The sequence below is a fragment of the Trachypithecus francoisi genome, unplaced genomic scaffold (genome assembly GCF_009764315.1).
Source record: "Trachypithecus francoisi isolate TF-2019V2 unplaced genomic scaffold, Tfra_2.0 Lachesis_group1, whole genome shotgun sequence".
Taxonomy (NCBI): Eukaryota; Metazoa; Chordata; class Mammalia; order Primates; family Cercopithecidae; genus Trachypithecus; species Trachypithecus francoisi.
The window spans coordinates 16,933,305-16,959,864 of record NW_022681454.1 but is presented as its reverse complement, the minus strand read 5'-3'; the positions used below and the strand labels follow the sequence as shown (position 1 = coordinate 16,959,864).

The window sequence follows — 26,560 nt, the reverse complement described above, 5'->3', positions numbered from 1 at the left end:
GAACAGACATTTATCCAAACAAAATATACAAATGGCCAAGAAGCAGATGAAAAGATACTCAATATCACTAGTCATTAAGGAAATGCAAATCAAAACCACAATGAAGTAGCACTTCATATATACTAGGATAGCTATAATTTTTTAAAAATGGAACCTAAGTGTCAACAAGGATATGGAGAAATGGAAAACCTTCTACACTGCAGGTGGAAATTTTAAATGGTTCAGTCACTGTGGAAAACAACTTTGTCAAGTTCTCAAAAAGTTAAATGACTCGCCAACCCAATTCCTAGGTATACAGATACCCAAAAGAATTGAAACAGGTACTCAAATAAATACACATACACACCATATTCATAGTAAGCAGCACTATTCACAATAGCCAAAAGGCAGAAACAGCCCAACTGTCCTTCAATGGATGAATGCATAAACAAATCACCATATATACATAAAATGGAGTATTCAGCTACAAAAAGGAATGAAGTACTGATACAAGCAAGATACCATGTGGATGAATCTCGAAAATGTTATGCTAAATTTAAAAAGCCAAACAGAGGTCACATATTGTGTGATTCCATTTACACAAAATATCCAGAATAGTTAAATCCATAGAAACAGACTGCAGATTGGTTACTGTCAGGGCTGGCAGAAGTAGGAATGAGGAGCAACTGCTTAACGAGTATTCATTTTGGGATGATTAAAAGGTTTTAAATTAGATGACAGAGGTGGTAGTTGCCTTTCATTTTGAATGTAGTAAATGCCAATGAATTGTTCATATTAACAGTGTTAGTTTGGGCCAGGCACAAGGGCTCACACTTGCAATCCCAGCACTCTGGGAGGCTGAGGCAGGAGGATCGCTTGAGGCCAGGAGTTCAAGACCAGCCTGGGCAACAGAGCAAGACCCTGTCTCTACAAAAAATTTAAAAATCAGCAGGCATGGTGGCACATGCCTGTAGTTCCAGCTATTCAGGAGGAGTGCTTGAAACCAGCAGGTGAGGGGGCAGTGAACTATGATCATGCCACTGCACTCCAGCCTGATGACAGAGGAAGACTCTATCTCAAAAAAAAAAAAAAACTGTTAAGTTTTGTCATATCACTTCCACCTAAATGAAAAACTACAATCAGTATAAAAAATTTTTAATCAGTTGGTTTTCATGTGTGCTATAAAAATAGTAGTTCAAGAGTGGTTAAAAGAGATCCAATCCCATACCCTATCTTACATCTTCTATCCACCCAATATAAAATTATTCTAAACTATTTCTTAAAACTCTTGGGGATAAATCTTAGAAGTCTCTATATCACAAATACAATGTAAAGAAATAAAAAATAACAACCCCCATTAATAATCAATAATCACTTCATTTTTGTTTATACTTCATTTCTTTGCACATACAATTTGACAGTGAGAAATTAGGTATGATAGTGAAAGTTAGGATTTAATTAAGATATTAAAAAAGTAAAATAAAAAATGTCTATCCAAATTTAAAATCCAGTAGGAAAAATAAGATATAAAGAGCATAGGGGAGGGGAACACCACACACTGGGACCTGTCAGGGGCTAGGGGGCTAGGGGAGGGATAGCACTAGGAGAAATACCAAATGTAGATGGGCTGATGGGTGCAGCAAACCACCATGGCACATGTATACCTATGTAACAAATCTGCATGTTCTGCACATGTATCACAGGACTTAAAGTATAATAAATTTAAAAAAAAAAACATAAACAAATACATGCTGAAAATGACATTTCATAATCACAGGACTGGATTATTTCTTACCTCACTATCTAAGAAATCAGACAGGAGTTTCAGAACATTCTTAGCTGTAGCAGTCTCTTCAACTTCTTTTGATTCTTGCTCATCATCACTGTTTATTTCTGTACCTTCACAATGAAGTGTTTCGACTTTTTTAGTTTTAAATGGTTCAATTCCAAACATCATCAGTTGGTCAAAGATTGCCTTTAAAGCACTTATTTTTATTGTGACATCATCAATTTGCAAAACCTAAATCAAGATATTCCCCACCAAAAAAAGTAAATTCAGTAAACTGTTTTAATTGTTTACATAAAATTAATATGTATCTTTTTTCTTAGTCAAATTTCAATGACAGTGTCAAGTCTAAAGAAAAACATCACTTTTCAAAAACATAGTTAAAATTTCAATAAAAAAAAACACATTATTTTTATTTATTTGAACCATAACATTTGAGAGCTATATATTTTAAGAAAAAGTTAATCTTCACAGTCAATAAATGGGAACTGAACAATGAGATCACTTGGACTCGGGAAGGGGAACATCACACACTGGGGCCTATCATGGGGAGGGGGGAGGAGGGAGGGATTGCACTGGGGAGTTATACATGATATAAACGTCATGCACATGTACCCTAGAACTTAAAGTATAATAAAAATAAATAAATAAATAAATAAATAAATAATCTAAACCAGAAAAAAAAAAAAAATTTCTGGAATTGGAGTCAGGCTGAATTATATTATTTGTTCCTTTTATTTAAAAAAGAATCAACAATGTCCTCAACTATGATCTTATTTTTTTAAGATCCAGAAAAACTGTTCAATTATGTTGAAAGTGTTCTAGCCCATCTGTCAAGAGAAAAACATTATATTCTAAGCAATGAAAGGCATTCATTAGAACAGTATTCTTCCAGGTTATCAAGTTTCATTTTTCTCTCATTAGCTCAATGAATTTAGAATTCATTAATAGTAAATTCAGTTTTCAACTGGACTCCTTTATGAAAAGAGGTAAACCACGAAACACAGCACTTTGTATGAGTCTATCTTAAGTTTAAAAATGCCCACCAAATTTCAAAGCCATGAAAAAAATACAGAGCTCAGTATTTATATTATAAAATATATACATATATATATATATATATATATATTTTTTTTTTTTTTTTTTTTTTTTTGAGACAGAGTCTCACCCTATTGCCCAGGCTGGAGTGCAACGGCGCAATCTCGGCTCACTGCAACCTCTGCCTCCTGGGTTCAAGCGATTCTCCTGCCTCAGCCTCCTAAGTAGCTGGGATTATAGGCATGCACCACGACGCCCAGCTAATTTTTGTATTTTTAGTAGAGATGGGGGTTTCACCACATTGGTCAAGCTGGTCTCGAACTCCTGACCTCATGATCCACCCACCTCAGCCACCCAAAGTGGTGGGATTACAGGTGTGTGCCAGTTTACTATATTCTTTAGTGTAATTAAATTTAGGTAATTGGTAAAATAACTTGGCTCTATAACTTGGCTTTTAAGACAAATTAAAAATTACCTGTAAATAATGAATTAAGAAAAATGGCTCAATTTTTCAAAACTTTTAAAGAAATTTCAAGAACACTTCCTGATTGCCAGAAATGGTCCATTATGAATCCAGAATGGTCCATTATGAAGCAACACTGGACAGCTGGGTCATTCTATCATCTTTAAAATATTACCTTCACTTGCTTTCCAGGAAATCACACCATTCCTCTTCTATTGTCCAATTCACCTTAGCCCCTACTGGTTCCTCTTCATCTCCCCTACTTTTATCTGAGGCTTAGGGTCCTACAAAGTTGACCCTACACTCATTTAATCTATACTCATTCCTCAGGCAACATCCTATCTCTAAGCATTGCGTACTATCAGATACTATCAAAAGAATAAAGACTTCCATCTCACCATCTTGGACCTCTCCCCTTTACTCCAAACTCACATATAAATGCCTATTTAATATATCCACTTGTAACTTAAACTGTAAACTTATCATGCCCAATACTGAACTCCTTATTTCATCCTATCTGTCATAAAACCTGCTCCTCTGCATTCCCCATTATAGGAAAAGCCAACTTCATCCATCCAGTTATTCTGGGGCAAATCTTTAAATTATCCTCTACCTTTCTGTCACATACCACATCAGATTCATTAGCAAATCCTAGACTTAATTTTCAAACTTAGATTACCATCCTGCTCACAACCTCAACAACCACAACCCTCATCCAAACCATCACCTTCGCTTTCCTAGATTATCAAATACCCTCCTTATTAGTAGTACCCCTGCTTCCATGCTTGTACCCCTATTCAGTACTAGGGATCTGCAATCAGCTCAAATCCATTCAACCACCTGTTTTTGCATAGCCTGCAAGTTAGGAAGTTTTGCATTTTCAACTGGTTAAAAAAATTTATTACATGTGAAAATTATATGAAATTCAAATTTCAGTGTCCATAAAGTTTTACTGGACTACAGCCATACTAAGTCATTTATGTATTATCTACAGCTGTCTTCACACTACAAAAGCAGAGCTGAGTAGTTCAGACAGATCATATGGCCTGCAAAAATCTAAAAATATTTACTCTCTGGCCCTATACACAAAAGGTTTGCCAACCCCTCCTTGGTCTACACCACTTTATGCCGAGTCAGATCATAACAATCTCCTACTCAAAGGCCTCCAATTCCTTTCCATCTCATTTATAGTGAAAGCTGACGTCTTTACAGTCTGTAAGGTTCTAGAAGACATGGACATCCTGCTGCCAGCAAACCCTTTCCTATTATTCTTCCCTTTGCTCAGTCTTTCCTAGCCATATGTTCTCTTGTTCCTTGAACACACCCAAAGTCCTACACCCCAGGGCCTCTTCCCTTGTTCTTGCCTCTCCTTGGAAACCCAGATAACCAGGTGGTTCACTCTTGTGCTCAAATGTCACTATTTGCTCAAATGTCAATTTATTAGTCAGGTCTTTCTCAACCAAACAGTTCCCTCTCCTCCTTCCCACTGCTTAGTCCCCTTCTCTGCTTTATTTTTCTCTATCTGATACATTGTATACTTATTTTTCACTGTGTGTTTCCCCTTCTAGAATGTAAGCTCCATTAAGACAATACATTTTATCTTGTTTTATTCACTACCTACCTACTTTATTTTTCTAAGTCTAGAACAGTTGCTGGCACATAATATGCACTCCATAAGTATTTGCTATGTGAATAATTAAAAGCATATCTTAAATAATTGGTGTTTCATCTTTTTCTACACATTTTAATAAGAAAACAAAAGATAAAAGTATTGCATCTCCAAAGATTACCCATAATAATCATCATCAATAAGCACCAGAATAGATAAATTCAGAGTATTAGCATTATCACCACAGAGTATTTCAGAAAATACAATTGAGATTTATCACAGATAAATCCTACCTGCAATAGTAATATGAAGTGTTTACTTGCAAAATCCTGATTCTGTAGTCCACAGCATCCCAAGCATAAAACAGCCAGGTTTCTTACAACAGGATGAACACTTATTATTCCAGGAAGAATCTAAAATGAATCAGAAATTTTCCATATGATTTCATGGATCTACTTCATTTCCCTATTGCCTATTACCTCAAAGATGTCATTTTTCACTTTTAAAGAAAAGGTAAGTATTAAATTGCTAAAACAGAACAATAAAGCCAGAGTGACCTTCCTGAAATAGGGTCTGATCATGAGATACCTCCCCTCCACCTGCTAAAAGGGACTCAACGGCTTCCCAATGCTCACAGAACAAGATAAAACACTCCTTAACATGATATATACTACTCCCTATTGTGTAGTTTCTTTCCCAATCTTCTTATACCATGCTACTCTTGCTCAGTTTGTTCAGTTAGTCTGGTTTGGATTCAATGTTATCCAACAGAAATATAATAGAAGCCACAAATGGAAACCACATATGTCATGTTAAATTTTCTAGTAGCCACATTAAAAAAAAGAAAAAAGTGAAACTAGTTTTAATATATTTATTAACTCAATATCACCAAAATATTGTATCTGTAGTATTTAATCAATGTAAATACTATTAATAAGATAACGTACCTTCTGCTCTTTGTACTAGTCTTTGAAACCCAACATGGTTTTTTCTTTTCTTTTCTTTTTTATGAGACAAGGTCTCACGCTGTCACCCAGGCTGGAGTGCAGTGGCACAATCTCGGCTCACTGCAACCTTAGCCTCCTAGGCTCAAGTGACCCTCCCACCTCAGCCTCCCAAGTAGCTGGGAGCACAGGCCCGAGTCACCACACTTGGCTAATTTTTCTATTTTTTTGTAGAGATGGGGTTTCACCATGTTGCCCAGGCTGATCTCAAACTCCTGACCTCAAGCCATCTGCCCGCCTTGGCCTCCCAATGTACTAGGATTACAGGTGTGAACCACCACGCTCAACCCCCAACATGTTTTTAATCCTTACAGCATATCTCATTTTGGACTAGTTTTTAAAAGCCATGTGTGGCTGGCAGCTACCATATTAAACAGTCTTCTCTTCCTTTTTCATATGTCTACTCAAATATCAGACCAGGGTCACCTTCCATGAATAGGTCAAATCCTGTTATTATAAGTTCACATATGGCCATATAGCTCTTCTTCATAGCAAGCACTAATAGCACAAACTTTCACTTATTTCTTTACTTAATTGATGCTCCTCTCACTTGACCAGATCAACGTCGGCAATCTGTATCTATTTTGTATACCATGTATACTTTATTCCCAGCACTTAGTATGTAACAGATGTTCAGTAAATATTTGCTCAATGAATAATTTGGATTTTCCCAATGAATAATTTATTAAATATTTTATTTAAAACACAGTAACTTCATAAAAATATAACTCTTATCCAAATATCTTTTATATTCCTCTACTAATCTCTTTCAATCTTTAACCACAGATTTTTATACACTTAAAATCATTATGACCATTCAATTTTGTGTTTCTTCTTTACATAACACTGTATATCCTTTCCTACATATATACAGTCTTCATATTTACTATTTCAATTTTGTAGGACCAGACATAAAATACCCAAGTACTAATGAAGCATCACTTTTCATAAAAATAACTGCTTTTCTAAAAATAAAGCTAAATTCTAGTGGTTGAGTACAAAACAGTATTTCTCCAGAAGCTCTGAACTATTAAAACTGGTTTTCTTTACTACATTCAGGAACTCATGACAACCCAAGGAATTAGACTTCAGATCATATTCATTGGCTATTTCTCACTAGTACCAAGTAAATACAACTTTGAGAGACTTCTGTAAGAACCTGGCTCCATACAGAATTTGCTTTGAATGAGTAGTACTATCAAAAACAACAACAACAAAACAGTGCACTAATACTGTGGCCATTAGCCTCATGTGGCTACTGAACACCTGAAATGTGACTAGTCCAGTTTAAGATGTGCTATAAGACTTAGCATGCAAAACAGAATGTAAAATATTGCAACAGTTTTACTAGTGAGTAAATAATGAAATGATTAATATTTTGGATATATTGGATATATCCAAATAATACAGTTGGATATATTCAATATACTAAAATTATCCTTTTTTTTAATGTGGTTACTAAAACATGTAAAGTTACATATGCTTTGCACTATATTCCTTATCAGAAAGTAATGTTCTAGAGTCTTACAGTACTTGTGTCCCTATGGGAATTACCTACAAAGGATTATTTTAAAAGCCCTTTAAATATAATAAATAAATTCCTTTCCCAGGGCATAAAATATGATTGTCTCAGTCTCATTACATAGCACGATTCCAGTACTTAAATATTCCTGGTATGTTTCAGTATCTCCTCTCTTACTATTCAAAAAATGAAGACATTCTGTATCTCTTTCCAGTATAAAATCATTTTTTCAAATCTTTAAAAGACTGTAACTTATATATCAGGTCCTTTACAGGCATGATCTTATTTAATCCTCACAATATGAAGTAACTGCCATATATATATATATATATTATTTATCATTTATACTTAGATATTTAAGACAGTAATCTTTTCATTATTTTGATTTCTAAAGAACATATTACTTATAAAATAAGAAAGGAGTGGACTAAAATAAAGCCCAAGAGGCCATCAACATACCAAAGATTCGATGATTTCATTCATGGTTGCACTTAAGCCTGTTGAAATGGACATCTGCTTCAACAGTTCATAGCATAAAATAAGACATTTCTGCAATGTTTCAGCATCATTCTAAAATGAAGACAAAATATTCAGCATTAGTAATATCTTCTCCCTATCCCTTAAATGTTTGCTTTCTCAGGGCTTTGTGTAGGGCATACTGTCCCTCTATATAGACTCTGTAGGTGATCTTACAGCTATCACACAGATAGTAAATGGTAGAGGCAGGATTTTAAAATTGGCAACTTCAGCCAGGCACAACAGCTCACGCCTGTAATCCCAGTACTTTGGGAGGCCATGGCGGGTAGATCACTTGAGGCCAGGAATTTGGGGCCAGGCTGGTCAACATGGCAAAACTTCATCTCTACTAAAAACACAAAAATTAGTGTGGTGGTGCACACCTGTGGTCCCAGCTACTTGGGAGGCTGAGGCACGAGAATGGCTTGAACATGGGAGGCGGAGGTTGCAGTGAGCTGAGATCATGCCACTGCGCTCCAGCCTCGGTGACAGAGGGTTGCCTCAAAAAAAAAAAAAAAAGTCTAATCTTCACCCTGCCTAACCCTGCCTAATTATCATCTCAAAAAAAAACAAAAAAAAAACCTGACAACTTCATTTATTATCTATGAGCTAGCCCAGCTATTTTCTAAGTTTCAGATTCATATATACAACTGCTAAAAGACATCTCCTCTTGGATATTCCAGTCTTCTCAAACTCAACATGTCCAAAAGGGAACTCATCATTACACAAATCTCTCCTCTTCCTTATTCTCTAACTTCATGCTGTCATTACCATCTACCCAGTTGTCTAAACCAAAAGACCTAAGATACATTCCTGACTCCCTTTTCTCCCGGTTAGCAATTTCTAAATACCTCTGAAGTTCATCACTACTTTCCACATCCACTGTCATTATCTTGTTCAGACTACCATCATCTGTAAGTCTCCCAACTATTACGCCTGTCTAAGCTTTTACTGCTCTCCAATCCATTTCCTAAACAACAGTGATCTGAGACATAAGACTTACCTAACCACTTAAAATACTAGTGGTTCACCATGATCCTTAGAATACAAAATTTTTAGTATTGCTTATGCAAGGCCTTACGTGACCTAGGTCTTAATTCTTCCCCAGATTTCTCTCCTGCCCCTCCCCATCAATTCTCTAGTAACATGGACCTGAAGTTTTAAAACACAACAGGCATTCTTTAACTTCTGGACCATCACAGATGTTGCTCCATCTGTCTACAACATTCCCTCCATAATTCATTGAGGAGAGACAGCACAGAGTGAGTTACAAGCACAAGTCTAGAGCCACTTCTTGGGTATAAATCCAGCCTCCACCATTTACTATCTGTGTGATTTTGGGTGAGTTACTTGCCCTTTGTAAAATGAAGATAATAATAGTACCAACCTCATAGGCCTATAGTAAGAAAAGAATGAATTCACATTTGTGAAGTAATTAATGCTGTTACTACCACAGAAAAAGTATCCTCCAACTGTTAGATTATATTGTTATTTTTATTCTAATCTCAGGATAAAACATGTCTTCCTCTGGGGAAGCCAACAATACTCTACCAGCATTAGATACCTCTCCATAAAACCTCTATACTTCCCTGACCATAGCATATATTATGCTCTGTTGTAGTTGCATTTTAACAGATTTGCAGCCCTCAAACAGGACAAACAGACACAAAAATGGTCAAAGTGAGTCAAGTTAAACAGATGATATTAACCATGAGACTACTTTTGCTAATTTTAGAATTTTGAGCTACAGTTTATCATTTTTCAGATGATATTTTCAGTTTTTGCTTTAAATTTACTTTCCAAATTTAATAGCCTATAATGGCCCACAGACTTTGTCAAATAAAAGCCACGAGTAATAAAAATAAAATTCAGGCACACTCTCTGGAAAGGTGGGTGCTGGAGTTGGGATGTCTATAGCTAAAGAGATCAGAAACATAAGTCATGAAACTCTCCTATATAGAGTCTCCTATTTAGCATTCTTTTTATGAGAATACTCTAATCAGCACATCCCAAAATTACAATAAAATGATGTTCATTACAAAAGGCAAGATCCCAAAAGAAATTGAAGTTAATATCAAATATTAATTGATACCTATCTTATGTTTACATATTTATCATTTGTTATAAGACAGAACAGTATCAATACCATTAACAAAAAATTTCTTTCGGGAGGAAAGAAATAATCCATTTAAGAGACTACTTTAACAAACTAATTTTTTAAAAAACAAACTACTGAAAAGCAAGCTTTAAATGTTACTAGACGAGGGCGGAGCAAGATGGCCGAATAGGAACAGCTCCAGTCTCCAACTCCCAGCGCGAGCGACACAGAAGACCGGTGATTTCTGCATTTTCAACTGAGGTAATGGGGTCATCGCTCTAGGGAGTGCCGGACAATCGGTGCTGGTCAGCTGCTGCAGCCTGACCAGCGTGAGCTGAAGCAGGGCGAGGCATCGCCTCACCTGGAAGCGCAAGGGGGAAGGAAATGCGTTTTCCTAGCCAGGGGAACTGAGACACACAACACCTGGAAAATCGGGTAACTCCCACCCCAATACTGCGCTTTAAGGAAACAGGCACACCAGGAGAATATATCCCACACCTGGCCGAGAGGGTCCCACGCCCACGGAGCCTCCCTCACAGCTAACACAGCCATCTGCGGCGATCTATCCGCAAGGCAGCAGTGAGGCTGGGGGAGGGGCGCCCGCCATTGCTGAGGCTTAAGTAGGTAAACAAAGCCGCTGGGAAGCTCGAACTGGGTGGAGCTCACAGCAGCTCAAGGAAGCCTGCCTGTCTCTGTAGACTCTACCGCTGCGGACAGCGCACAGGTGCAGTCCATTAGGGGAAAGAGCGGGGCCGCTGCAGACCCGAACGACTCTGTCTGACAGCTTTGGGGAGAGCCGTGGATCTCCTGCGGAGGTTGAGATCTGAGAACGACAGACTGCCTGCTCAGGTGGGTCCCTGACCCCCGAGTAGCCTAGCTGGGAGACATCCCCCACTAGGGGCAGTCTGATACCCCACACCTCACAGGGTGGCGTCACCCCTGAGAGGAAACTTCCAAAGAAAGAATCAGACAGGTACACTCGCTGTTCAGCAATATTCTATCTTCGGCAACCTCTGCTGCTGATACCCAGGCAAACAGGGTCTGGAGTGGACCTCAAGCAATCTCTAACAGACCAACAGACAGTCCTTCTGACTGTCAGACGGAAAACTATCAAACAGGAAGGACACCTATACCAAAACCCCATCAGTACGTCACCATCATCAAAGTCCAGAGACAGATAAAACCACAAAGATGGGGAAGAAGCAGGGCAGAAAAGCTGGAAATTCAAAAAATAAGAGCGCATCTCCCCCTGCAAAGGAGCGCAGCCCATCGCCAGCAACGGATCAAAGCTGGTCAGAGAATGACTTTGACGAGATGAGAGAAGAAGGCTTCAGTCCATCAAACCTCTCAGAGCTAAAGGAGGAATTACGTACCCAGCGCAAAGAAACTAAAAATCTTGAAAAAAAAGTGGAAGAATTGACAGCTAGACTAATTAATGCAGAGAAGATCATAAACGAAATGACAGAGATGAAAACCATGACACGAGAAATACGTGACAAATGCACAAGCTTCGGTAACCGACTCGATCAACTGGAGGAAAGAGTATCAGCGATTGAGGATCAAATGAATGAAATGAAGCGAGAAGAGAAACCAAAAGAAAAAAGAAGAAAAAGAAATGAACAAAGCCTGCAAGAAGTATGGGATTATGTAAAAAGACCAAATCTACGTCTGATTGGGGTGCCTGAAAGTGAGGGGGAAAATGGAACCAAGTTGGAAAACACTCTTCAGGATATCATCCAGGAGAACTTCCCCAACCTAGTAGGGCAGGCCAACATTCAAATTCAGGAAATACAGAGAACGCCACAAAGATACTCCTCCAGAAGAGCAACTCCAAGACACATAATTGCCAGATTCACCAAAGTTGAAATGAAGGAAAAAATCTTAAGGGCAGCCAGAGAGAAAGGTCGGGTTACCCACAAAGGGAAGCCCATCAGAATAACAGCAGACCTCTCGGCAGAAACTCTACAAGCCAGAAGAGAGTGGGGGCCAATATTCAACGTTCTTAAAGAAAAGAATTTTCAACCGAGAATTTCATATCCAGCCAAACTAAGCTTCATCAGTGAAGGAGAAATAAAATCCTTTACAGATAAGCAAATGCTTAGAGATTTTGTCACCACCAGGCCTGCCTTACAAGAGACCCTGAAGGAAGCCCTAAACATGGAAAGGAACAACCGGTACCAGCCATTGCAAAAACATGCCAAAATGTAAAGACCATCGAGGCTAGGAAGAAACTGCATCAACTAACGAGCAAAATAACCAGTTAATATCATAATGACAGGATCAAGTTCACACATAACAATATTAACCTTAAATGTCAATGGACTAAATGCTCCAATTAAAAGACACAGACTGGCAAACTGGATCAAGAGTCAAGACCCATCAGTCTGCTGTATTCAGGAGACCCATCTCACATGCAGAGACATACATAGGCTCAAAATAAAGGGATGGAGGAAGATCTACCAAGCAAATGGAGAACAAAAAAAGCAGGGGTTGCAATCCTAGTCTCTGATAAAACAGACTTTAAACCATCAAAGATCAAAAGAGACAAAGAAGGCCATTACATAATGGTAAAGGGATCAATTCAACAGGAAGAGCTAACTCTCCTAAATATATATGCACCCAATACAGGAGCACCCAGATTCATAAAGCAAGTCCTTAGAGACCTACAAAGAGACTTAGACTCCCATACAATAATAATGGGAGACTTCAACACTCCACTGTCAACATTAGACAGATCAACGAGACAGAAAGTTAACAAGGATATCCAGGAATTGAACTCATCTCTGCACCAAGCGGACCTAATAGACATCTATAGAACTCTCCACCCCAAATCAACAGAATATACATTCTTCTCAGCACCACATCGCACTTATTCCAAAATTGACCACATAATTGGAAGTAAAGCACTCCTCAGCAAATGTACAAGAACTGAAATTATAACAAACTGTCTCTCAGACCACAGTGCAATCAAACTAGAACTCAGGACTAAGAAACTCAATCAAAACCGCTCAACTACATGGAAACTGAACAACCTGCTCCTGAATGACTACTGGGTACATAACGAAATGAAAGCAGAAATAAAGATGTTCTTTGAAACCAATGAGAACAAAGATACAACATACCAGAATCTCTGGGACACATTTAAAGCAGTGTGTAGAGGGAAATTTATAGCACTAAATGCCCACAAGAGAAAGCAGGAGAGATCTAAAATTGACACTCTAACATCACAATTAAAAGAACTAGAGAGGCAAGAGCAAACACATTCAAAAGCTAGCAGAAGGCAAGAAATAACTAAGATCAGAGCAGAACTGAAGGAGATAGAGACACAAAAAACCCTCCAAAAAATCAATGAATCCAGGAGTTGGTTTTTTGAAAAGATCAACAAAATTGACAGACCGCTAGCTAGACTAATAAAGAAGAAAAGAGAGAAGAATCAAATAGACGCAATAAAAAATGATAAAGGGGATATCACCACTGACCCCACAGAAATACAAACAACCATCAGAGAATACTATAAATGCCTCTACGCAAATCAACTAGAAAATCTAGAAGAAATGGATAATTTCCTGGACACTTACACTCTCCCAAGACTAAACCAGGAAGAAGTTGAATCCCTGAATAGACCAATAGCAGGCTCTGAAATTGAGGCAACAATTAATAGCCTACCCACCAAAAAAAGTCCAGGACCAGATGGATTCACAGCTGAATTCTACCAGAGGTACAAGGAGGAGCTGGTACCATTCCTTCTGAAACTATTTCAATCAATAGAAAAAGAGGGAATCCTCCCTAACTCTTTTTATGAGGCCAACATCATCCTGATACCAAAGCCTGGCAGAGACACAACAAAAAAAGAGAATTTTAGACCAATATCCCTGATGAACATCGATGCAAAAATCCTCAATAAAATACTGGCAAACCGGATTCAGCAGCACATCAAAAAGCTTATCCACCATGATCAAGTGGGCTTCATCCCTGGGATGCAAGGCTGGTTCAACATTCGCAAATCAATAAACGTAATCCAGCATATAAACAGAACCAAAGACAAGAACCACATAATTATCTCAATAGATGCAGAAAAGGCTTTTGACAAAATTCAACAGCCCTTTATGCTAAAAACGCTCAATAAATTTGGTATTGATGGAACGTACCTCAAAATAATAAGAGCTATTTATGACAAACCCACAGCTAATATCATACTGAATGGGCAAAAACTGGAAAAATTCCCTTTGAAAACTGGCACAAGACAGGGATGCCCTCTCTCACCACTCCTATTCAACATAGTGTTGGAAGTTCTGGCTAGGGCAATCAGGCAAGAGAAAGAAATCAAGGGTATCCAGTTAGGAAAAGAAGAAGTCAAATTGTCCCTGTTTGCAGATGACATGATTGTATATTTAGAAAACCCCATCGTCTCAGCCCAAAATCTCCTTAAGCTGATAAGCAACTTCAGCAAAGTCTCAGGATACAAAATTAATGTGCAAAAATCACAAGCATTCTTATACACCAGTAACAGACAAGCAGAGAGCCAAATCAGGAATGAACTTCCATTCACAGTTGCTTCAAAGAGAATAAAATACCTAGGAATCCAGCTTACAAGGGATGTAAAGGACCTCTTCAAGGAGAACTACAAACCACTGCTCAGTGAAATCAAAGAGGACACAAACAAATGGAAGAACATACCATGCTCATGGATAGGAAGAATCAATATCGTGAAAATGGCCATACTGCCCAAGGTGATTTACAGATTCAATGCCATCCCCATCAAGCTACCAATGACTTTCTTCACAGAATTGGAAAAAACTGCTTTAAAGTTCATATGGAACCAAAAAAGAGCCCGCATTGCCAAGACAATCCTAAGTCAAAAGGACAAAGCTGGAGGCGTCACGTTACCTGACTTCAAACTATACTACAAGGCTACAGTAACCAAAACAGCATGGTACTGGTACCACAACAGAGATATAGACCAATGGAACAGAACAGAGTCCTCAGAAATAATACCACACATCTACAGCCATCTGATCTTTGACAAACCTGAGAGAAACAAGAAATGGGGAAAGGATTCCCTATTTAATAAATGGTGCTGGGAAAATTGGCTAGCCATAAGTAGAAAGCTGAAACTGGATCCTTTCCTTACCCCTTATACGAAAATTAATTCAAGATGGATTAGAGACTTAAATGTTAGACCTAATACCATAAAAACCCTAGAAGAAAATCTAGGTAGTACCATTCAGGACATAGGCATGGGCAAGGACTTCATGTCTAAAACACCAAAAGCAACGGCAGCAAAAGCCAAAATTGACACATGGGATCTAATTAAACTAAAGAGCTTTTGCACAGCAAAAGAAACTACCATCAGAGTGAACAGGCAACCTACAGAATGGGAAAAAATTTTTGCAACCTACTCATCTGACAAAGGGCTAATATCCAGAATCTACAAAGAACTCAAACAAATATACAAGAAAAAAACAAACAACCCCATCAAAAAGTGGGGAAAGGATATGAACAGACATTTCTCAAAAGAAGACATCCATACAGCCAACAGACACATGAAAAAATGCTCATCATCACTCGCCATCAGAGAAATGCAAATCAAAACTACAATGAGATACCATCTCACACCAGTTAGAATGGCAATCATTAAGAAGTCAGGAAACAACAGGTGTTGGAGAGGATGTGGAGAAATAGGAACACTTTTACACTGTTGGTGGGATTGTAAACTAGTTCAACCATTATGGAAAACAGTATGGCGATTCCTCAAGGATCTAGAACTAGATGTACCATATGACCCAGCCATCCCACTACTGGGTATATACCCAAAGGATTATAAATTACTCTACTACAAAGACACATGCACACGTATGTTTATTGCGGCACTATTCACAATAGCAAAGACTTGGAATCAACCCAAATGTCCATCTGTGACAGACTGGATTAAGAAAATGTGGCACATATACACCATGGAATACTATGCAGCCATAAAAAAGGATGAGTTTGCATCCTTTGTAGGGACATGGATGCAGCTGGAAACCATCATTCTTAGCAAACTATCACAAGAAGAGAAACCAAACACCGCATGTTCTCACTCATAGGTGGGAACTGAACAATGAGATCACTTGGACTCGGGAAGGGGAACATCACACACTGGGGCCTATCATGGGGAGGGGGGAGGAGGGAGGGATTGCATTGGGGAGTTATACATGATATAAACGTCATGCACATGTACCCTAGAACTTAAAGTATAATTAAAAATAAAAATAAAAAAAAAAATAAAAGATCATTCAAAGCTTAAAAAAAAAAAAAAAAAATTATCTAACCTCAACACACTGAAAGTCAGAAGAGAAGTAAGACAGGCTTGGGGAGAGGTTATATTTTTAGAACTCTACATGAGAAGTGGGTTGGATATTGGAAAATGGCAGAGAGAGGCATATGAAAATTAATGAGTAAATAATTTATTCAGGCTGAATACTGAAACAAAACCTAAGTCTGGTTAGAAATACTATAATTTAAATTTATTTGGAATTAATTTCTTCCTTAATTGTAAAGAAGCAGAAATTTCATCACATAAAATTTTCTAAATTATCAGAATTTTTGAAAGGAAAGTGGCATGTTGAAGACATATAAAATAACTAAGGTGAAATATACACATAAATACATGCTTCATAATTTTTAAGCAATCTTTAATTCATAAATCATAAAGTATTATATGTGAAATATCCTGTGTTTCTTGAGCATCTACTATTCACATAGCAGTTTTTGGCATCATATGAGGCTGTATGCAAACAATCAACTTTCTTTCAAATAAAAAAAGTATTCTTTGAAAAAAATAAAATAAAATAAATAAATGTTACTAGACATATAAGTTTAGTATTTCATCAAAAATAACAAAGCTGCTTATTAGCTTTTTCTAAAAACACAAAAGTAATTTAGTTTTAAAAAATGCAGTTACCATAGAAATTATTTTGCTAGCAATAAAAAAGAAAGGTCATGGATCTTCCACAAGTAAGAGAAAAATGGATCTATTTTCCTTTTTTAAATCATTCAAGACAAAAAAAAACCAGAAAACTCAGATGTGAACCACTGGAAAGCTAGCTTCCCTGGTAAGAAATACTTCAGATTCTAGAGATTAGCATGACAAGGAAGCAAATAAAGTCCTACCTACAATAATTAAAGTTAATTAAGGCCTTTCTAAGTCCAAAAATACAAACAGGGAAAAACTTTTTTCATTTTAATTCATGTCACTGTTATAAAGTGCTCAAATTAAATATATTTTGGCAATTATAGAAGTTAGAGAAAATAAGATTTAGTTGAGATGATTAATAACACCTGAGATTTAGTATGAAAAAAGTTACCTGTACCTTCTCTATGTGGACTTCTTTAATTTCAAGTTGCTCTGTTTCTTTCAAAAGGTTTATTCTGGCATCTTCTAATGCTTTTATTTCTTCTTTTAATTCTGATGCCCGATTAAAATCCTGTAAGGTAATGCAATTTTCCAAAGCTTCTTTGGCTTCAATAAGCTTAACTTTTATTTCAGCCATCTAAGGGAAGATATAAATTGTTTCAACATTGAATAAAAACTGTTAATATGAATATCTGTAGCAATTCAGGAACATTATTTAATATCTCAACTGCCCAGAATTTAATGAGTCAAGCATATGCAAACTTGTAATTTTCCTGACACAGAGATCTGCATATCTGAGACTGACATATGTGGTAACATTTTAAATATTCTTATAGTTTAACAATTAAACAATAATTTGACTATGTGAGAAACATTTCAGAACTGCACAGCAAGAGGAAAGAATAGACTTGTACAACCACATTACATTCAAGCACTTCCTTTAAAAGAGACTTACCTTGAGTTCTTTCTTTCTCACATCAGCTGGATCATCATTAACACCAACAGTAACAATGGGCGCCCGAATCTCTGAGATAATTTCTGTAACCTGATAAGTTAAGATTCAGAGTACACGCTTTAATATATGTTTGATATATCAGCAAATAGTATCAAAATTCTATACAAAACTCCAAGTAGTATCCACCATATATTGAATAATAGAGCAAAAATATACAGATAGAAATAGTAGATAGAAATATACAGATAGAAACATATTCTGTTTGCTAGACAATTTTAGAAAAAAAAAATACATCTGACTACAAAATGAAAGTATTTGAATGGAAGGTAAATAGGCACACAGACACTGAAAGTAAATTATCCCTCATATAATGTTTGAAAAACAGAAAAATGAATTATGGTGCTTAAGATGAAACACTAATAAATTCTCTGCCTCAAATCCGCAACCCTTCTCTTGTTCAGCTCTGTAGGATTTAAACACAGAAAAATGGAATATCCTTTTATTCTTCCTTTGGGTAAACAATGCATAAACAATAACAGCATAAGGAAAGACTTTCCTTTCAGAACCACTTGTATACTGGAATTGGTTGATCAGGAAAAGGCTGCCTCCCAAATAAAAGTATTTAAGCAGATGCCGAATAACAACTAAGTATGTTGTAGAAGGGGTGTATATATAAGGAGAGGATGGAAGAGATGACCTGTGAATTAACCTGCAACTGAAATTATATGATTTTTACGAAATAAATGATACAGATTCGTCTTTTTTGGCTATGCCAGAAAAAAAATAACACTGATACAGTATAATAGTAAACAATTATTTCTGTATTTATCAAGCAATATAGAACAATACCTTTATGAACAATACCTCATTGAACAATGAAAGGTAGATTTCACTGCTATTCTTATTTGCAGACAAGTAAAAAGGCAGAATAACTTGTCCAAAGTCACAAAGCCAGAAAGTGTCAGAGGAGATTCTAAACCCAAGTATGTATAATTTGAGTAAGCTCTCAAAAACACTAGCACCCAGTGCCTCATGGACAAAACCATATCCCCACTTGTAACTTCCTATCAAACCTGCTCCATTTCAAACTGATTGAACAATAACAGGTACACTAAGAGGAAGAAGGTGTTTTTTTAAAATATTCTGTGTATGTAAGAGATAGATAATTGGTTTTAAGAAATTTTAAAACTCATTAAAGAGACAAAACTAAAACAAAACAAAGACAAAACAAAACATTCTAAAGAGAAAATAAGACAGTATTCAATGTCATTGACCAAAACCTCCTTATCAACAATGAGGAAAATTACTTACAATTTGTGTTCTCTTATTATCATCTATAATGATGTGGAGTAGTCTTTCAACAAGACAAGAAACCAGGGATACTGGAATTGTGGGTAAAGTAAGAATCTCCTGTAAAACAGCCAGCAGTTTTTTTCTGCAGTCAAAAAGAACTAATTTAAATATCATTATGACGAAACATGTTTTATCTCTAACATTCACCTACTCTGCAGACTTAATTATATTTGTTTCAGTTCTTTCACTTAGGTTTATCACTATAATAGGTACAAAACTCTGTATGTACAGACTTTAGGTCAAATATTCTCATTCCACACACAAAAATTTTTTATAAAACACCCTATGATTTTTAATAAATCAACAGGATAAAATGACAAAATACCAGAAATGATTAAACCTTTTAGAAAATGCTACTAGCCTTAATAAATCTAAACAGAAACTTTTAACCAAAAACTGCAGTTTCATTGATTTCTTCTGAGAAAATTGAACTAGAAATATAAATGTATGTGTATATATGGAAATACATAGAAGGGAAAAGGGAAAAGAAAACTTTTTATACCACTTTAGAGAGCTAGGGAAAATATGTTTAGTTATATTGTAAAAGGACTATATTTCAATATAACAAATTAGAAGGGCAAATTAGAATGAGAGTTGACATTTAAACATACCTCCCTCCTTCTTCATTGGTATCCAAAGATTTAATAATTAGAATCAATTGTTGACCTATGAATTCTTTTGTCATCAAATTTCCAATATAGGAAAAATCACCTCTGTGTTCTTCATTAACAACTGGAATGCTCTGCATATAACTAAAACAAGCAGAATTAATAAAGTAGAATCTGTTAAGAAACATCAAACAAGAGTTGATTCCCACCATTAGGTCAGAAAAGGGGCATTTTCAGGTCATGTTAGTCTACATACATAGATGTCTATACCATGTAATTTGGTCTACAAACTCAATTCTATGCCACCGTCATTAACTTTTGCAAACAAACTTATAGATGAATCAAAAGAATTTGGAAAATGTATTTTCAATAGTGACTCAAATTTTCTATGGGAAATTTTCAAAAGGTACATATTTATGTCTAACTGATAACTAATTATTTCAATGTCACTAGCATTCTCCCAATTATAGATGGTCCCCAATTACAGATGGTCCAACTTACAATTTTTCAACTTTAGGATGAGTTTATCTGAGAATTAAACTCATTTGACTTATGACGTAGCCCCACTATAAGTCAAGAAGTATCTATCAAGTTCTGAATCCCTTGCCCAAAAATCCAATTAGTCATAAAGATCTAATCTTCAGCCAGGCACAGTGGCTCACATCTGTAATCCCAACACTTTGGGAGGCCGAGGCAGGTGCATCACAAAGTCAAGAGTTCGAGACCAGACTGGCCAAGATGATGAAACCCCATCTCTACCAAAAAAAAAAAAAAAAAAAAAATTAGCTGGGAATGGTGGTGGGCACCTATAATCCCAGCTACTCGGGAGGCTGAGGCAGGAGAATTGCCTGAACCCAGGAGGCGGAGGTTGCAGTGAGCCGGGATCACACCACTACACTCTAGCCTGGGTGACAGAGCAAGACACCATCTCAAAAAAAAAAAGATCTAATCTTCATCATGCCTAATTATTCTTTTATTTTAAACAATTGTAACAATAATTACACAAGTAATCCATGAACACAATTAACTTTTTTGAAAAAATCAGAAAAATATAAACAATTTCACAAATGTTTATTATTCTTTCTTAGGAACCCTACTAATCTCTGTATACCCCACCACCATCAGCTACCTTTTATTTCACCCTTTTATTCTTACTACAGACATCACCACCCAAACTAAATCCCTTTATAATCCTCACCAAGAGGTCTGTATATTCAGTAGCCTCTGCTTTTTGTGTGGAATAAAAAAAGCTACTTAAAAGTAGAACTAAGAGTTTAAGCTTAGCGAAGTGCCTTTAAGATGGAAGTAACATGAAAAACAATCCTGATCAAAAATGTCATTTACAAAACGTCGCCAGGCACAGTGGCTCACACCTGTAATCCCAACACTTTGGGAGGCCAAGGCGGGCGGATCACTTGACGTCAGTTCAAAAGGAGCCTAACCAACATGGTGAAACCCTATCTCTACTAAAAATACAAAAATTAGCCGAATGTGGTGGTGGGCACCTGTAATCCCAGCTACTCAGGAGGCTGAGGCGGAAGCATTGCTTGAACCTGGGAGGCAGAGGCTGCAGTGAGCCAAGATCACGCTACTGCACTCCAGCCTGGGCAACAAAGCAAGACTACGTCTCCAAAAAAAAAAGTGAACAAAAACCAAGTTACAGAAATTTTGGTATATTGTATAATGAATGAGTATACTCTCATGTATTACAAGGTGATGACCAAGAGTAAATAAAAGCTCATAAATTTCTGGCCACAAGATTAGGACTTTCAAGACATCAGCCACCCTTTGGGTTCTAGTAGGAAACTAAGGAAAACTACACAACTGATAACTATCAAAATCAACCAATCAGTAGAGTTACTCTTTTCTGACAGGCTAAAAGAAAACCTTCATTTATACTCATCTTTGGATCTCTCCTCACTTCTCCAGCCCAGCTTTAGCAAAATGCATAGCATCTTGGCCGAGGGTATTTTTTTAAGTAAATTCAAACAGTTGTTTAATTTATAGATTAAAAATCCTCAACTGCATAAATACAACTTAAAACTGACCCACCAATTTTAGTTACCATGAAATCTTCTCTTAACCATTTGTAAAGATATTTATTATATTTATTATAATGAAGAGACCACTCAAGAAAGTATTTTAAAGTCTAAGAATTTATACTTAAGACGGCTTTCAACAAATTTTATTGTTGTCCTTTTTACTTACTCTAATTTGATAATCCTCACGTCCTTGTTTGCTCTTTAAGTGAGCACCTCGGTTAACCAAAATTGTTTCACATCAGAGTTCTCAGTCATTGAATCTACTGCCTAAAATATACAATATGCCTGAAACTACATTCCTGAGATTATCAGGAAACAATTTGTCAATTTAATTTTGTTTCTGTACTCAAGTATATTAATCCCATCTAGTCATATTGCTCCAAAAAGACAGTCATTCTATTTTTCAGGTATTCTTTCAACAATCACTAAAATAAATTTCTGAAAGTTTTCCTCTTTTTTTTTTTTTTTTTTTTGAGACAGAGTCTCACTCTGTTGCCCAGACTGGAGTACAGTGGCGCTATCTCAGCTCACTGCAAGCTCCGCCTTCCAAGTTCATGCCATTCTCCTGCCTCAGCCTCCCAAGTAGCTGGGAATACAGGCGCCCGCCACCACGCCCAGCTAATTTTTTTGTATATTTAGTAGAGACGGGGTTTCACTATGTTGGCCAGGATGGTCTCAATCTCCTGACCTCATGATCCGCCTGCCTCGGCCTCCCAAAGTGCTGGGATTACAGGCGTGAGCCACCACACCTGGCCGAAAGTTTTCCTCTTTAAAGGTGAAGAAAATAAGCCAATGAGGTTAAAGTTCCTTACTTCAAAACTCAAAGACTGAGTGATAAAGGAAATGTTAATCCCTGACCTTTCAGAAGGGAGGAACAAGCTCTTAACAAGTCACCTTCTGATGCTGTCCTTGAGGAAAACTCCTCCCGCTTTATGCCATTTAAATATTTAACATTTCCTCATATTTTCTTGTATTTTCACTACCTCCTATAAACTTCTTTTATATTAATACATATTATTAAACTTTGCCACAAACTTATTCCTTTTGGAAACATTTCAACATGGCCCAAACAGCATTATAATGAATTCCCTAATTAAATGTCAAAGTCTGAAATAATTAACATTAAAACGCTCATTAGAGTCACACAGGTTCTTCATGATGTTAATATGGGCTTGAGCTATAGTTTCCCTATTGGCTCACATTTGAGATACTTATCCTAGATTTAGGATTTTTGCAGGGGAAATTTAGAGGCATGCACAGCTTTGCTGCCTAACATCTATGTGAGATCATTTTAAACAAAAGCAGAGAACTATTATTTCATACAGATAATTCAGGCCCATAATTAATATTATATGGAAACTTTTTTTAAAAAAATACATCAGGCTGGGCACTGCGGCTCACGCCTGTAATCCCAGCACTTTGGGAGGCCGTGGTAGGCAGATCACGAGCTCAAGAGATAGAGACCATCCTGGCCAACATGGTGAAACACTATCTCTACTAAAAATACAAAAATTAGCTGGGCATGGTGGCACGTGCCTGTAGTCCCAGCTACTCAGGAGGCTGAGGCAAGAGAATTGCTTGAACCCGGGAGGTGGAGGATGCAGTGAGCCAAGATTGCACTACTGCACTGCACTACAACCTGGTGACAGAGCAAGACTCTGTCTCAAAAAAAAAAAAAAAAAGCATAAAGTTAAAAACCTACATACCAATATCTATCAAAATACACATATATTATCCTTTGGCATAGCAACTTATTTCTTGGAATTAACCCCCAAAAATCCCAAAGGTACCCAAAAATGTAAAGGAAGTTTAACATACTTTTGCTTTTATCAGTGAAAAATGGAAACATCCTAAATGTCCATCAACAGAGGAATAAATTAAACGTTACCACCATACTATGGAATGATATGCTGTTAAGACTGTAACAGCATCTATTACATTATATATGCACCAATATATAATGATCTCAGGTATCAGTTAAAAAAAAACAGTATATATACAGTGTTATATTTTTAAAGAAACTTGTATTCAAAAAATGTTATATAAATGCAGAGAAAGAGGTTTGAATATATACCCTATATTGTTTAATTGCTAATTCTAAGGGTTGCTAGAATCTACACTTAGTTGCTAATCAATGGGATTGAGGAAGTAGGAAATAAAAGGGGGATTCCACGTTTTTATTCTATATACCTCTGTATTTGAATTTTGACAAGAATGCATTCATGTTTTTCTTATATAATTTTAAATTGAAATAAAGTAATCCAAATAATTTCTTAACAGGTATAATTATGATAATCCAAATTGTTTTTGAAAAAACCTTAAAACATGAAACCAGATAGTAAGTTTTGAATAAATAAAACTGGCCACAAAGATCCATGCTGTGAATTGGAAAACGATGGTCCGTGCATCAAATCCAGCCTACTACCTGTTATATAGCTTGCAAGCTAAGAATATCTTAAATTTTTAACTGATCATTTTTTAAAATTTCTTATTTTGCTAACACATGAATATTAAAGTTCAACTATTTAGTGGCCATAAAAGTCAATAAAAGTTTTCTTGAAAAACAGTTATTTACATTGTCTTTGGCTGCTTTTACGATACCATGGCAGAGTTGAGTCACTGTGACAGACGGTATGGCCCACAGGACCCTAAGATATTTATTATCTGACACTTAACAGAAAATGTGCCAACCAATTTCAGAAATAATATATCATCATTATCAACTTTATGCAGAAATGGTCATACTTATATCTTAACAGTTTTGAATAAATGATCCTAAACATAGTGACTTGCTCTTTCAGTATACAGACCAGCACAAGATATTCAAAAAGACTCAATGTATATAACTATCCCTGCATGTACAAAAAATGGATTTTTAACCTATTCACAATCAAGCATGACTTTGAGGAAGGGAGCTGGGAGGTTGACACACGCAGCAACACAATCACTCTCCAAACTAAAAGAAAAAAAATTTACCTCAGTAAATAGTCTGCATATACTACAGGCTCTGGCAAAATCTGCTCTAAAAATTCTTCACCTTCATCTCCTTTTGATTTCAAATATTCACAAAGAGCACACCAATACAAAGCAATTTCAGGAGTTAATGTTTCCACTGGAATCAATTTCCTTCATTTAAAAGAAAGAGTGTAAGAGAAAGCATGATATTTTTATCATTAAAAATGGAAGAGTACAAAAATGGGAATAAGAAGATTTGCTTTAAAACTTCTACACTATCCTTTTAATTAGTCATGAATGTATCCACACAAAGAGGAATGAAGAAACTTAGAACAAAAAAGAACAAAATAAGCAAACATATACTAGGGGTGCATGTTGCTGGATTTTCTCATGGTAGGCTAATTCAAAAATCAAAGTAAGAAATTGAAGGGGGGAAAACCCTTAGCTAAAGTAGATAGTCTATGATAAAGCAACGAGTTCTTACACCAGGATGGGAAAAAGGAAGGGAAAAAAGATATTCATCAGACTAAAAGAAAACGAGAGGTAAGATTAAAGGTATTAATATAATCTTAAGCTATGGGGATGAAAAAAACAAATTAATTGCATAAGTTAATCAGTATTACATTTCAAAGAATGAATCCTTTATGTACCTGCTATCATTGTTTTTACAAAGTCCCACCAGTTCACTGAGAGGAGTCATTGAAAACAAGGCATTGAGAACAGAGACTGCCACTTCAGAAGAATTTTCTACATCCAACCGATGAAGCAACTGTAAGATATTTCCTTCAGAGAACCGTACCCAGCCTTGGAGAAGATGCTTCTGCATAGCTTGTTTCACAGCATCTATTGAGTCATTTGAAACATAGGTGAACAAAGGCTCCCTCTAGCTTCCATCTCTTGTATTTTGTCTATTTTAATTAACAAAGTCAATATTTACAATAGAAATAGTAGAGGTTAAGAGGCACAACTAGGCATATATATATATATATATATATATTTTTTTTTTTTTTTTTTTTTGAGACAGAGTCTTGCTCTGTCACCAGGCTGGAGTGCAGTGGCACGATCTCGGTTCACTGCAACCTCCACCTACTGGGTTCACGCGATTCTCCTGCCTCAGCCTCCCAAGTAGCTGAGACTACAGGCATGCGCCACCATGCCCAGCTAATTTTTGTTTCACCATGTTGGCGAGAATGGTCTCAATATCTTGACCTCGTGATCCACTTGCCTTGGCCTCCCAAAGTGCTGGGATTACAAGTGTGAGCCACAGCGCCCAGCCAACTAAGCTATTAAAGGAAAAAAAAAAAAGAAGTACCGTGATACTGCAAAAGTCACTGTGATGGTAACTTACAAATAAAAATGGAAAAGGCTCAGCACGAAATACCACAGCCTACACAAATATCTTTACATTCCTTCTCCCCTGGGTTCAATGAGCTTCAGGTGTTAGCCCAGAATATATGTCATAATAGCTATTATCTCACTTGTTATCTGATTTCATCTATTATACGATTGCTATTTGCAGTAGTGAACTATACAAGCATACATCACTGAATGAACCTTAGTCTTAGCTTTTAAGGTCATCCTAGTAATTAATTCTCTGACAGTGTTTTCAAACTCAAGTCAGTTTTCTCACTATAGCACAATAGAGCCATCTTGGTCTTCTCGTGGGAGTTAAAAATTTCAAAAAATATCATTCCTATAAGCAGATTGTCTTAGACTCCCCAACCCCTGGGCCATGGA

The 26,560-nt window shown here is 36.5% G+C and overlaps 1 protein-coding gene across 2 annotated transcripts in view; it reads right to left on the bottom strand.

Annotated features, from left to right (window-relative positions):
* NCAPG (non-SMC condensin I complex subunit G) overlaps positions 1-26,560 on the bottom strand; it is a 39,311-nt gene that overhangs the window by 7,239 nt on the left and 5,512 nt on the right. For both annotated transcript variants that reach the window (XM_033213865.1, XM_033213866.1), the window contains exons 6-14: positions 25,474-25,666; positions 24,845-24,994; positions 19,830-19,970; positions 19,177-19,300; positions 17,866-17,955; positions 17,368-17,547; positions 7,861-7,971; positions 5,169-5,288; positions 1,775-1,999 (exon numbers count right to left, since the gene is read on the bottom strand). In XM_033213865.1, the coding sequence (XP_033069756.1) occupies positions 1,775-1,999; positions 5,169-5,288; positions 7,861-7,971; positions 17,368-17,547; positions 17,866-17,955; positions 19,177-19,300; positions 19,830-19,970; positions 24,845-24,994; positions 25,474-25,666 (1,334 nt within the window). The remainder of the gene's footprint in view (positions 1-1,774; positions 2,000-5,168; positions 5,289-7,860; positions 7,972-17,367; positions 17,548-17,865; positions 17,956-19,176; positions 19,301-19,829; positions 19,971-24,844; positions 24,995-25,473; positions 25,667-26,560) is intronic.